The sequence below is a fragment of the Mastigoproctus giganteus genome, chromosome 14 (assembly GCF_048544385.1).
Source record: "Mastigoproctus giganteus isolate SK-2022 chromosome 14, ASM4854438v1, whole genome shotgun sequence".
Lineage (NCBI taxonomy): Eukaryota > Metazoa > Arthropoda > Arachnida > Uropygi > Thelyphonidae > Mastigoproctus > Mastigoproctus giganteus.
In genome coordinates, this window is record NC_143588.1 from 34,506,941 (window position 1) to 34,521,695 (window position 14,755).

The following is a 14,755-nucleotide window of genomic DNA, read 5'->3' on the forward strand; positions in this document are numbered from 1 at the left end:
TAAAACTCTTCCAAAGATCTTCCACTCCCCTCCCTTTTGTTAAAACATGTCTCCATTAACTGATACTTTTCTGGATTTTTTAACTTCCCTAAGTCAACTTTCTTCATCGGTTGCTTTCTCCTAATAGCCGTCACTATCTCACTGGGGTATGTCTTGGTGCTTTTAATACTGCTCCGTAAATGCTGATTAATCATGATATAGTCAATTTGGTTTCTGATCACATTTTGTATGCTGTCAGGGGGCAACTTCCGTGTATAGAGCCTTCCCTTGGGGAGTTGAAACCAGTTGTTAGCAATCATCAAGTTCTCCTCTTGGCAAAATTATATCAGCCAATCCCCTCTTTCATTTCTTGCTCCAAGACCAAATTCTCCTAAAGTTTCACCAGACCTGCATTTTCCAACCTTAGCATTCACATCTCCCATAACAAAATTTACGTCTTGTTTCTTTGTTAGTTTGACTACTTCTTTCAGCTCTTTTCAGCTTATCAGCGTCAGAGTATATACTTGAATTATGTTGACATTTAAAGCTTGTCCTTTCAGCTGGAGTAACATTATTCTCTCGGAATGTGGAACAAAGTTGAGAGCACTTTTGGCGACATCCTTGGTGACCAGGATCCCCAATCCATGCTGGTGTATTTGTTGTCATTTGTGAGTAGTACAAAGTTGTGTCTTCAGAAACATACATGCCTGAACTAGGACATCTAGTTTCGCATAGTCCCATTGCCTATACATTGTCTTTTCATCTGGATTGCATTAAGTTTTCCTGTGGAAAACGGTGTTCTGGAATTCCGTGTTCCAAGTCGCAAAATATTCACCATTTTGAGCCTGGGGATTCTTAGCACCCTAGTCCCATTAAAGGGATGCCAGGAACTCTGGGCTGGTTGTTGTAGTTTTCTTGCCATGGTGAAATGCACTAGTTTCTCCGCTGGCTTTCTGCATTGCAATGCTGTAATGGCAAAATCTATCACTAAGCTGTCAGGACAGTGACTGTTCAGATAGCTTCCATCCCCATCTATCCCTATCCCCACACGGCCTCAACTTAATGCATTATCCAAAATTGCATTAATTCATACATGGCCCTTCCTCTACTTTATCTGGGTCTGCATAGCTTTTACCCTTTCATGGTATAGACATCATGAAAAAGAATTAGTTCCCAAATTTTCAGAAGGCTCAGTTAATATATTGCAACAATATTCCTGCAGTAATGGAATTTTCCAGCCAACAGAGCAAAGGATATTTATTGACTCATCAAAACTTTCATAATGAAAACAAGAATACATCCATTCCTGTAGCCCATTCAGCAACTTCAAAGAAAACTATTTTCACTTTTTTCCAAATGAAAACCTCTTTTGATAAAAATTTGGCACAATGGTTGGCTTCTGTGTGGAGATTTTAAAGATGTTGGTCTGCTACTCAGCCAACAAGTTGGGTTATACATTTGGTTAACCAAAAATGCCTTGCTTTCTGTGTGAGAAAGAACATTTGCACTAAATTTCCATTGCTTACATACACAAAAAAAAAAAAAAAAAAAAAAAAATCTAAGCACGAATTTTTGTTGGGCCTGAAATCCACAAGTTGCTGCTACATAATATGTATTTGAAGATTCCATGAATCAAACTTAGAGACACTTGGACTGGCTTTAAAAACATAGTCCATAATTATTATTATTATTTTATTTTTTTGAAACAATAATCCCAAATTGTGAAATGCTGAAGAAGTTCATAAAACTACACTGTAGTATGAGTGTTAATGCACACTTGTACTCTCATCTCAAATATATGTCCCATAAAATTTAGGTAATTTAAATGACGAGCAGGGGAAAGATTCCATCACGATATAAAAGAAATGGAAAAAGCTACCAAGGGAAATGGATGTCAATACAATGGCCAACAACTACTGGATGCTAAAAAGAGAAAAAAACACTGAAGCTCCTTAGGCAAGTCACACAGACAGTCTTTTATCAAAAGCTTTTCTGACATTTATGTATGTGATGACAAAATTATTTTTTGCATCTGTTTCCTTTGTTACTGCTTTACAGTATCCAATCAGATTAATAAGACAAGATTGCTCATTGACAAATCCTTGCCATGATTGTCATATAAACTTTTTTGGTGTGAATATCATAGCACGTAATGAGTAGTGCAGAGGAATAGTAATGTTTTAATTGTGATAAATAAGTAGCTCGAAGGTTCTAATCACTCTTTGGGCATATATCTCTTTTTGTGTTAAGCTAAGGAATTTTTATTTTTTAGCAAGGGTGTAACTAATTTAACATTGCAATCTTTATGGTATAGCATAACATATATCTTGAACTTGATAGCAAAAGGTATAACTTAAAACTGGATAGCACAATACGTATCACTGCATTTAGGAATATAATTGTCAATTAATCAGTAAAATTTATTAATTTAAATTGCTAATCAGTTAAATTTATTAATTTAAATTGCTAATCAGTTAAATTTATTAATTTAAATTGCTAATCAGTTAAATTGTATTTAAACAGAAATCATTCCTAAGACTAGAACAGTAAAGCAGTGGGAGTGCTGTGGCTCAGGAGAGAACTGAAGGAGACATCACAGCCAAAAAAATGTGCAGCTTGTGGAATGTTTGCAGACCTTTCTCAAACAGGACATGATCCAACCAAGTCAGGTGTCTTTGTGTGCTAGGTGCAAACTCAACATTCTGATGAGAGTTTGAAGAGTAGAGTAGAGTAGTAGATGCCCTTGAAGGAATTGAAGTGACCCATCAAGCTAGCCCTCAGCTTCCTAACTCAGTGCCAGAACTCACTCTTGTGCATCAGACAACACAGCGCCAATCTTCAAAGCAGAATGCATTAGTTCCACAGGAGATAATTATTGTTGGTGACTCTATTATCAGGGAAACATTGTGCAAGAAGGATAAGTGGAATAGGATCAGTGTTTGTGTGCCAGGGGCAAAAGTAGATGATGATGTAGAGCAGAGATCATCTTTTAAGGGTACAAAAGGTTTTGTATACCTTTCCACTAATGATATTAAGAGTAAGAGATCTGAGGACTTACTTAACAAGTACATGGAAATGTTGGCAAAAAAGTTGCGATTTAGGATTGAATTTGACAAGTGTCTGAAATCCAAGTTACACTTTGCACATTTCTCCAGCTTTACAAACTGTAGCAATGTGGCATTAAGGGAAAGTTACTGCTATGGATAAAGCAATGGTTAAGTGGAAAAAGACAGAGGATGGTTATCACTTGGCACTGCTCTTTGTGGACTAATGTTATTAGTGGAGTTCCCAGGTTTCAGTGCTGGGTCCATTGTTGTTTTCAATATTTATCAATGATGTTGACGAAGATATGTCAGGCTTAATGTCTAAGTTGCACATGATACAAAGGCTGGCAGGGTGGCTAACAACAGTCATCAGGGGCTGAGAAATGGCAGTTGTAGTTTAACATTGACAAATGCAAGGAACTGCATGAGTAGCAGTAACCCCAGAGTAAATATCAACTCAGGGTAGTAAGAGAATTGAAAAGAGCTGGGAGTGCAGTCAGACATGAAATTCTCTTTTGCAGACACACTGCCAGGACAACTTATGGGGTTTTGTCAGTAATATACAGAAACTTTGCCAGCAGGGATAAGGTGATTATCCATTTGTATAAGGCCATGGTTATGCCACATCTTGAGTATTGTATAAATGTCTGTAGGCCTCACTTTAGGGACTGTGCAGAGAAGGGCAACCATATTGGCAAAGGGAACAAAAGGATTCTCTTACCTAGAAAGGCTTCAGTTCTGCAAATTGCAGCATCTCAAGACACCAGGCACCTGTGGGGGAGATCTGATTGAGGTCTTTAAAGCCTTGAGTGGATTGGTAAGCTGAATGTTAATAGTATTCTTCCACTTGCTGAGACTATTAAACTGAGAGAACATAAATTCAAGTTGAGGAAGAATGGTTGCAGGATAGATGTGCAGAAGTTTGCCTTCAGCCAGCGGGTGGTTGATTGTTGGAACATGCTTCCATCTGTTGTGGAAGTGAATGGGTTAAATGAATTCAGGGGAGAACTAGACAAATTCTTGGAGGGTATGGATGAGTGAACTGGGTTTTTTTTGCTGATGCTATATAAGCTTGCTTTCTTGCATCATTTGCCATTACTACTACTATAATCTGTTCAAGGTGAGTGGCTGTGACTTGGTTTAATCATGTGTAATATGGAAATCCGGGAACTTGACAAAAATAATATGCAGAATTGTGTTGAATTAAATTCTGTAGTTAGCTAAGCTTGGGCTTAAGGAGTAGGGTTTCTGTATAAGTTATTCCAGGTTTTTAACCTGCAACACATGCAAATCATGAACACACACACACACACACACACACACACACACACACACACACACACACTTATACAGACATAATACACAATGGTGTAATATTGCCTAAATTGTTGATGTGCCTAGAAACCAATAACAGTAATTCTTAAAAACCAATAACAGAACTTACTAATTCAGTAAAATATACTGAATTAGTAAGTTCATTTCCTCTTCTTCTCTAGGTGTGGTGATGCTGTTCAACATTTTAAGGTACTCCGTGATACTCAAGGCAAATTTTTTCTATGGGTTGTCAAGTTCAATTCCCTTAATGAACTGGTTGAATATCATCGATCTGCATCAGTGAGTCGTTCTCAAGATATCAAGCTGAAAGATATGCATCCTGAAGAGGTAAACTTCTTTTGTATTATACTATTTTAAATTCTGCTTGTTGTATTAAAGATTCATAAACGCATAGTACTATAGACTCCTGAATATCTGAAGGTGGTTTAACCAGGTTACAGATTAGCTGGGAACAAAAAAAAAAAATTTTTATTTAAATGTTTGTTTTTTTTTTTTTTTTAAACCTTAATCTGCCACTGAGAGTCTACAGTCTAGTTCCTTAGGCACATACAAACAGGAATATATTCATTGTTCATCAATTTGTGCATGTTAAGTGGGAGGGTTGCACCCTGAGTTGCAGTTGTTCAGTAAGTACATATGTATATGTATTTTGTTTGTATTTTTTTTAGAAGTTTTAAGATTGCCCATCATGTTAACAAGAATAAGAATTGCTCTTTCAATACAACAAAAACTCATCAGTAAACATGAAAAAAGTTGCTGAAGTGTGAGCTTTAATTAAACATTACAGTGTTGGTCAAAGAAATAACTTCTCTACTTTTTAAATAAATAATAGAACATATTGAATCTATAAATGTACAATTTGTGATTTATATATTTATATACATTAACTGCATAATTTCATAATCCTGATTTTTCGCTTATTTTGTAGATTATCTGTGAAAATTTATTTCCTGACCGCCCCAATTAATTGAGAGTTTACTGTAACTTAATTTCAGACTTACATTTGGTAAAATAATACAGATTCCACCTTTAACCACTGTTAATCTTTTTTTTTTTTTAATTGTTCTGTTTAATAAAATTAAGGTAACATGCTTATATTATTTGCTATAAAATTAATTTTAATAAAATATTGCTTTCCGTGTGACTAGGAATCCATTTTACTTTATACATTTCAAACTGCATACACTTTTTATGCAGTTTGGCATATCCAGTCTAGAATGCTGAAATCCAAACTCAGGTGCAAAAGTTGGTATTGTGTTGTATTGCCATCATTCGTAATAGGGAATTTTAACTTTCCAGATATTGACTGGAACTTGTGGGTTGGTCACTTGCATGCTAGCAAGACTTGTTGATTTATTGGAGGATTGTTTTCTACAGCAACACCTTCAAGGGGCAACCAGAGGGAGTAATACCCATGATCCGATTATCAGCACTCATTATTCATGCATTAAGAATTTGCAGAAAAAGGAACCATTAGGTGACAGTGATCACAGTGTACTGATGTGGGATTTACTTAAAGATCTAACTACCATCAAAGGTAGTTACATTGAAGGAAAGGGTTTTTGTTTTCATAAAGGTGACTGTAGTGGTTTCAGACAGTTTTTAAATTCTGTACAGTGGGATCAACTGATGATGTTACCAACAGTGAATTCTGAATGGGAACCCTTCAGGGATTTAATCTTGGAGGTTACTAGGCTTTTCATACCAACTAAGAAATACTGTCCAAGGTTCAGGCCTAAATGGATGTCAGATGAATTAATGAGGCTCGTGGCAGAGAAGAAAAATGCATGGGATGCATATAAATTATCAAGCGACACAGAAGCCTATCGCAGATAGTCTGTAATGAAGTCACAAAGGAGGTTAGGCAGGCGAAGGCAGATTGCGAGAAATGTTTGGCAAAGGATGCAAAGAGTTCTTTACTTATGTAAACTCTAAAATGAAAGAAATCAGATTGGTCCACTTAACATAGATGGTTTGACTATTTATCCTGCTCAAGTAGCTAATAAACTGAGTATTTTGCATCTACATTCACACATGAGGAGTTATTCAAGGAGGGGAATGCCAGACGTTTATCAAATCTTAACGGGGAGCTAAGTGATTTTGTAATAACTGAGAGCAAAGTGAAGGAGAAATTGTTGAAGTTAATCATAAAAAACGCACCTGGGGAAAATGGAATCTATCCAGTTATAATGAAGGAGGCAACAAGGGAAGTAAGCAAACCCTTAGCCATAATTATGAGAGCATCCTTTTAGTCAGGGGAGGTCCCCATGGACTGGAGATGTGCAAATATATCCTCAATTCACAAAGGGGGTTGAAACGTTGACACAAATAATTATAGACCTGTTAGCTTAACTTCTGTTCCAGGGAAAATGATAGAGTCACTGGTTACAGGGGTGATACAGGATCACCTAGACAAGACGGCAGTGCGCCTCCGTAGCCAGGTGGGAAGGAGCGGCATTGTGTAGCACATGCTTCTTGTTTAGACCGGTGTTCGAGCCCGTCACCACCAAGTACGGAGGATGCGGAAAGGTCAGGGAATGACCACCGCATATCCCGGAGCAATATGGCCTTAGTTGCTAATGCTCCTAAAAACCAAATAACAACAACAACAACAACAAGACGGCAGTTCAGACCCAGTATGGGTTTTTTAAGGGGAAGTCTTGTCTGACCAATTTGATTGGCTACTATGATGTGGTCACAAAGAAACTGGATGCAAAAAATAATTTTGATATCATATACTTGAAGGCCTCCATAGCCGAGTGGTCAGAGCAGGAGTGTAGTAACACACGCTCTTTGAGTAGACCAGGGTTCAAACCCCTGATTGCTAAATACAGTTGATTTGGCAACCCGCACTGGACCAGTTTATGGTCCATTTCCCTCAGCATGAATTGTTGAGGGAAGTGGAATATATTCATTGCAGTTGTTCAGTAAGTACATATGTATTTTGTTTGTGTTTATTTTAGAAGTTTTAAGGTTATCCATCCTGCAGTGGGTTGATAATGGCTGCAGTTTTTTTTTTTTACTTGGATTTCAGTAAAGCTTTTAATACTGTTGTACATGGAAGACTGGGGTGACTCCGTAGCCAGGTGGGAAGGAGCAGCAGTGCATAGCACACGTTTCTTGATTAGACAGGGGTTCGAGCCCGTCACCACCAAATACGGAGGATGTGGAAAGGTCAGGGAATGACCACCGGCATATCCCGGAGCAATATGGCCTTAGTTGCTAATGCTCCTAATAACAAACAACAAACATGCAAGACTGCTGTACAAGTTGGAGCAGTATGGAAAGTTACTGCAATGGATAAAGGGATGGTTGAGTGGGAGACGGCAGAGAGTGGTAATAAATGGACACTGCTCTACGTGGACTAATGTTATTAACGGAGTCTTGAGTATTAGTACTCAAGTATTAAAGAATATTATGTGTAAATATTTGTTCTAGCAAGGTGTTAAATATATTTTACACATCATATTTAAAAACTGTTAGACCACCATTTGTCAAGACTTGCACTTCTATTATAGAAGGTGATTACCATAGAGGACTGCTGAACCAGGATGATTGTGACTTATTAATAAACAACTCTTTCACCGTAGTCATGGGGGGAGTCTAGAAGAGGATTCATTTCTTGTTCACTGAAAAAGTACTTTAATGCTGAATAGAACCAGAATGACTCTGACTTGTTAATAATCAGCTCCTCTGCCATAGCCATGGGGAGTCCAATACAAGAGGAGAGGATTCATTTCCTTTATTCACTGAAAACATACATTTCTGCACATCTGTTCTACAACTGTCTTTCTTCAATATGAATTTATGCCCCCTCAAGATGGTAATCTGAGCAAGAGGAAGAATCCCATCAGCATTGAGCCAGCACAAACCATTCAAGGCCTTATACACTTCAAGTAGGTCGCCCCACAGTTGCCGTGTCTCCAGATGCTGAAATTTACAGAACTTTCTTGGTTAAAGTACCCTTCTTTCTCCTCAACAAACATTTGTTGTACTCATTCTAGCAACTCCACATCCTTCCTAAAATGAGGCCTCCTTTGTATAAGGCAATGCCTTGAGCACTGTATGCAGTGCTCAAGGCATTGCCTTATACAAAGGGTTAATCACCTACTTTTCCCTACTAGCAAAATTCCTGTGTATCATTGACAAGACACTATAACCTGCTCTGGCAGCCTGTCTGCACTGCTCAGAAGACTTCATATCATGACTGCACAATTACCCCCAGGTCTTTTCCATTCTCTACCATCCTGAGTGTAGTAACACACAGTTGGTACGTTTCTCTGAGATTACTGCTGCTCACATGCAGCACTTTGCATTTGTCAATGTTAAACTTCAGTTGCCACTTCTCAGCCCATATGCTCAACCTTTCTAGATCCTATTGCAGTAGCATACTGTAATTACTGTCATTAACAACCCTGCCGACCTTTGTATCATCTGCAAAGTTGCACATTAACCCTTATATATCATCATCAATATCATTCATAAATATACAAAACAATAATGGGCCCAACACTGAACCTTGGGGGACCCCACTAATAACATTATTCCACGAACAGCAGTATCCATTGATTACCACTCTCTTGTCTTCTCCCACTCAACCATCCTTTTATCCATTGCAGCAACTTATCCTCAATGCCGTACTGCTCCAATTTGTACAGTAGTCTTCCATGTGCAACAGTATCAAAAGCTTTCCTGAAATCCAAGTATATGATAGTATCCAATTGAATTGTCAGACAACACTTCCCCTGACAAACCCATGCTGTGTCTCAACTATAACTGCAGTGTTTCTTTAACCAGTGACTCCATTATTTTCTCCAAAACATAAGTTAAACTAACAGATCTGTAATTACGCTTTGATCCCCTTTATGAATTTGGGATATATTTGTACACCTCCAGTCTGTGGAGACTTTCTCTGAGTAAGATGCTCTCATAATTATGTCTAAGGATTTACTTACTTTCTTGCTGCCTCCTTTAATATAACTGGATAGATTGCATCCACCCGAGGTGCCTTTCTTATGTTTAACTTAACAATTTCTCAGTTATTAAAAAATCATTTAGCTCCCTATTAGAGCTTAGTAAGCTTTCTGTTCTCCACTTCTCTATAGGATTCCTCATGTGTGAATGTAGATGCAAAATATTCATTCAGTTTGTCAGATATCTGAGCAGGAATATCAAGAGCCAAACCTTCAATATCAAGTGGACCTATCTAATTCATCCCCGTTCTTCTAGAGTTTATTTGCCAAAGATTTCTCGTAATCTGCCTTCTTTCGCCTAACCTCCTTTGTGACTTGCTTACTGACTAGCGTCTATCTACCATAGGCTTCTGTGTCACCTGATAATTTCTATGTATTCCATGCATTTTTCTTCTCTGCCACGAGTCTCATTAGTTCATCTGACATCCATTTAGTCCCTAAACACTGAACAGTAATTCTTAGTTAGTATGAAGAGCCTAATAGCTTCCAAGATTAATACCTTGAAAGCTTCCATTTAAAATTTACTTTTGGTAACATCATCAATTGGTCCCACTGTATAAAACTTGAACACTGTCTGAGACCACTTTGATCACTGCCACTTAGTGGTTCCTTTATCTTCAAAGTCTTAATGCATGAATAATCACTGCTGATAATCAGATCAAGAGTATTACTCCCTCTGGTAGCCCTCAAACATGCTGCTGTAGAAAACAGTCATTCAATAAATCCACAAACGTCTTGCTATTGTAAGAGTGACTAACCCACAAGTTTCATTCAATATCTGGGAAGTTAAAATCCGCCCCCCCCCCCTTAACAAGACATTATGATTTACTGCCTGATCTTATTTCTCTGTAATTTTGTTTGTTGTACCCATCAGACATTAGGCCAATAATATACTCCTGCTCCGATTTTTGTTTATGTCACACCAGACTGACTCAACATTGCACTGTCCATCTATTTCAACTAGATGCACTATCTTAGGTTTTGTTTTTTAATAGCAGCATAACCTCTCCTCTCTTCCTATCCTATGTATCTTTTCTGTACACATTGTACTTCCCAAATTCCAATTCTGCACTGCTTGTATCTGTGTCACACCACATCTCTGATATCCCAACAATATCTGCCTTTTATATCCTGACCAGCACTTCAAATTCATGAAATTTGTTTGCTGTACTCCTACCATTGGTGTACATGCAAGTATATATCTATATGCACCTGTTTTTAATCTTAGTTAGCTGTTAATTAAGAAAAGCATAAAATCAAAATCTTAACACAGTTGAGAATGTTTTCACCTGTGGTCGCAGCAGCCTGAAGAGACAGTTGATAAGTGCACCCAGTTGATAGATGAACAGTGCACTGTTGAGTCAGTTTGATGTGACATGGTTACCCCGTATTGTAGTAATTGAGGCCGGTATCCGGTAAAAGCGGGAGTGATTTTACGTTTATTTTCTGTGTGGGGTATTTTAACCCCTGGCATGGTGCCGTGAAGGGTATTGTATGGTCGTGGTACCTGCGTGTACCGGTGAACTGTACAATAAAGATCTTATTTATAAGCACTGCTAAAGCAAAAATAAGAGTGGGAGTGTGCTATAGGCCTAATAACTTGAATTAGTACAATGAACAATCGTACAGAGAAATAGAGTGGGCTAGTAAATCAGAATGTCTTATAATGGGGGTTTTTAACTTCCCAGATATTGACTGGAACTTGTGGGTTGGTCACTAGTCAGACTTTTGTGGATTTATTGGATGATTGTTTTCTACAGCAGCATGTTTGAGAGAGAGTAATACTCTTGATCTGGTTATCAGCAGTGATCATTCGTGTATTAAGAATTTGCAGATAAAGAAACCACTAGGTGGCAGTGATCACAGTGTACTGATGTGGGATTTACTTAAAGATTTAATTACCATTAAGGGTAAAGGAAAGGGTTTTTGCTTCCGTAAAGGTGAGTACAGTGGGATCAACTGACTGACGATGTTACCAACAGTAGATTCTAAGTGGGAAGCGTTCAAGGAATTAATCATGGATGCTACTAACAGTTTCATACCTATTAAGAAATATTGTTCAAAATTTAGGCCTAAATGGTTATCAAATGAACTAATGAGACTCGTAACAGAGAAGAAAAATGCATGGGATGCATATAAATTATCAAGCGACTCAGAAGCCTATGGTAGATATAAGCTAGTCTGTAATCAGGTCACAAAGGAGGTTAGGCAGGCGAAGGCAGATTACGAGAAATTCTTGGCAAAAGATGCTAAGAAAAACAGCAAGGATTTCTTTAGTTATACAGGGTGTCTCAAAAATATTGGTACAAACGTTTAGGGGAGGTAGTTAACATCAAAAGAAATGTGAATCGCATAGGAACCCATAACCGGAAACGTCACAGGAAAGTAGTAGTAGAGGCACAAGAAGCAGAAATGACACAAGACAGTAATTAGTAGCAAACATTTATTTGACATAATATTAACAATGGAGTACGAGATGGATGCATTTCATGATGTTATAACGGATGCTCGAAGGTTCCACCATGAGACGCGATGAATGCATGACACCGACGCAGCATGGATTGGTGGACACGCTCGAATACACCTGGAGTTTCCTTGATAGTAGCAGCAGCGCAGATGAGTCTCTCCACGAGATCCATTTCCATCTCCACAGGCGATTCATACACGATAGATTTGAGCCCCCCCCCCCCCCACAGAAAGAAATTAAGGCTCGATAAATCAGGTGAGCTTGGAGGCCAGGCAACGGGTCCGCCGTGGCCAATCCATGGATGCCCAAAACACTTGTTCAAACGGTCACGAACACACCTTCCATAATGAGAAGGCGCCCCGTCATGTTGGAACCAAGTGTTGCGTCTCACATTTGCTGGAACATCATCAAGTAACCCTGGTAGAACTTGTTCAAGAAAGATTGGATATTTAGCATAGTTCATGCGGAATGGAAACAGGTATGGGCTGACTAAGCAGTCACCGACCATAGCTGCCCACACATTTATTGCAAAGCGATGTTGTGCCTCATGGGGGCGCACACCATGTGGGTTGTCATGAGCCCACACATGAGCATTGTGCTGATTGAATAAGCCTTCCCGAGCGAAATAAGCCTCATCCGTGAAGAAAACATAGGCTGGAAAATTCAAGTCTTGAACACTTTCTTGGAGAAACTACTGTGCAAAAGCCACATGTGCAGGATGATCTTGGGGGAGCAGTAACTGAACCCTTTGGAGTTGAAAGGGATGTAAGGAATCGTCGTGCCAGACACGCTGTACACTACGAGACACTCCTAAGGCAGAGGCAATGGCACGTGTGCTGGTAGTAGGATTATTATGGACGGCATTCAACACACTTTCTTCCATGGCGGGAGTTCGCGTCGAATGTAGTCTGCCTGCACTACTCCCATTACCTCTAAATGACCCATAATCGCACAGATTTTGATGCACATGCGCAAACAAACGGTGGTCCTGTGCATGTCTGTCTGGGAAGCATTCTCCATAAATTCGTTGAGCGGCTTGTCCATTGCCCTCTGCTAATCGATGCATGCTCTTTGTGCGGTGACTACTGCTTGAATGAGTAAACCAGAAATTTTCCCTCTCGGGAACTGATGAACAGCACCGTGTACCGACTTTCGGTGACAATTCCGGTTATGAGTTCCTATGCGATTCACATTCCTTTAGATGTTACCTACCTCCCCTAAACGTTTGTACCAATATTTTTGAGACACCCTGTATAAACTCTAAAAGGAAGGGGATGAATCTGATTAGTCCACTTGATATCAATAGTTCAACTGTTGATGATCCTGCTCACAGAGCAAACAAACTGAATGAGTATTTTGCATCTACATTCACACATGAGGAATTATTAAGGTTTGAAAATGGCAGAAGGTTATCAAATTGTAGCAGGGTACTTAATGATTTTGTAATAATTGAGAGCAAAGTGGGGGAGAAATTGTTGAAGTTAAACATAAGAAAAGCACCTGGGGTGGATGGAATCAATCCAGTTATATTAAAGGAGGCGGCAAAGCAACTAAGCAAACCCTTAGCCATAATTATGAGAGCATCCTTGGATTCAGGGGAGGTTCCCACGGACTGGAGATGTGCAAATGTATCCCCAATTCACAAAGGGGGATCGAAGGGTGACACGAGTAATTACAGACCAGTTAGTTTAACTTCTATTCCTAGTAAAATAATGGAGTCACTGGTTAAAGATGCATTGCAGGATCATCTAGACAGGACTGCAGCAATAATTCAGACACAGCATGGGTTGTCTGACTACTTTGATTGGTTATTATGATGTGGTTACAAAGGAACTGGATGCAAAAAAATATATTTTGATATCATATATTTGGATTTCAGGAAAGCTTTTGACACTGTTGCGCATGGAAGACTATTGTACAAATTGGAGCAGAATGGTATTAAGGGTAAGTTGCTACAATGGAGGTGTATAAGGCCTTGAATGGGTTGATCACGCTGAATTCTTCCACTTGTTCAGATTACGAACCTAAGGGGGCATAAATTCAAAATAAAAAAAGATAGATGTATGGATATTTGGCTTTAGCCAGCGGGTGGTTAATTGCTGGAACAAAGTTCCATCTGTCGTGGAAGTTGATAGGTTGAATAAATTTAAGGAGGAACTGGACAGGCATTTTGAGGGAATGGTGTGTTTTTTTTTTTTTTTTTTTTGCTGATGCTGCATAAGCTCATACTTGCTTTCTTGCATCACATGCCACTACCACCACTACTACTACTACTACTACCTTGACACAGCCCATATATTTTCTTGTTCCGTGATGACTCGGAACAAAAGCCGCGAATTAGGGTTGAATTTGAAAGTGTCTGCAATTCTGCCCAGACACGATGGGAGGGAGTATATGATGAGAGCCTTGTCGATCAATTCGGCCCTGGAAAGATTGTGCAAGGCTCAAGGGGTAGAATTTTTTTCAGCCTGGACTGTACTTGTTAACAGGAGAGATTGCTTCTACAGGGATGGGATACACTTAAATAGAAAGGGTGCAAGAATATTTGCTGATGCTATCGAGGCAGTGTTAGGTGGGTCGGAAAACTGCTAGCTTGGGGGGGAGACAAAGACCAATAGATTGACAGTAGCCACTGGCAGAGGTGAAAGAGATTCTTGCACTGCTTCTATTAGAATGAGCAGAAGCCTGAAAAACAAGATGCATGGTATTTCAGAGACTGCTGGGAGCCATTGCGGTACAAGTAAACACATGGGTTGTGTTAGGGTAGCTAAGAATAGAAACAGGTGCAGGTATACTTGCGTGTACACCAATGCTAGGAGTTTAGTAAATAAATTTGATGAATTTGAGGTATTGCTCAAAACATCAAAGGCAGATATTGTTGGGATATCAGAGACGTGGTGTCACACAGATATAAGGGATGCAGAACTGCAATTTGGGGAGTACAACGTCTACAGAAA

At 39.0% G+C, this 14,755-nt stretch overlaps 1 protein-coding gene across 3 annotated transcripts in view; it reads left to right on the forward strand.

The window, feature by feature from the left end:
* drk (growth factor receptor-bound protein 2 drk) overlaps positions 1–14,755 on the forward strand; it is a 191,953-nt gene that overhangs the window by 122,355 nt on the left and 54,843 nt on the right. For all 3 annotated transcript variants that reach the window (XM_090389274.1, XM_090389275.1, XM_090389276.1), the window contains exon 6: positions 4,520–4,685. In XM_090389274.1, coding sequence (XP_090245400.1) covers positions 4,520–4,685 — 166 coding nt within the window. The remainder of the gene's footprint in view (positions 1–4,519; positions 4,686–14,755) is intronic.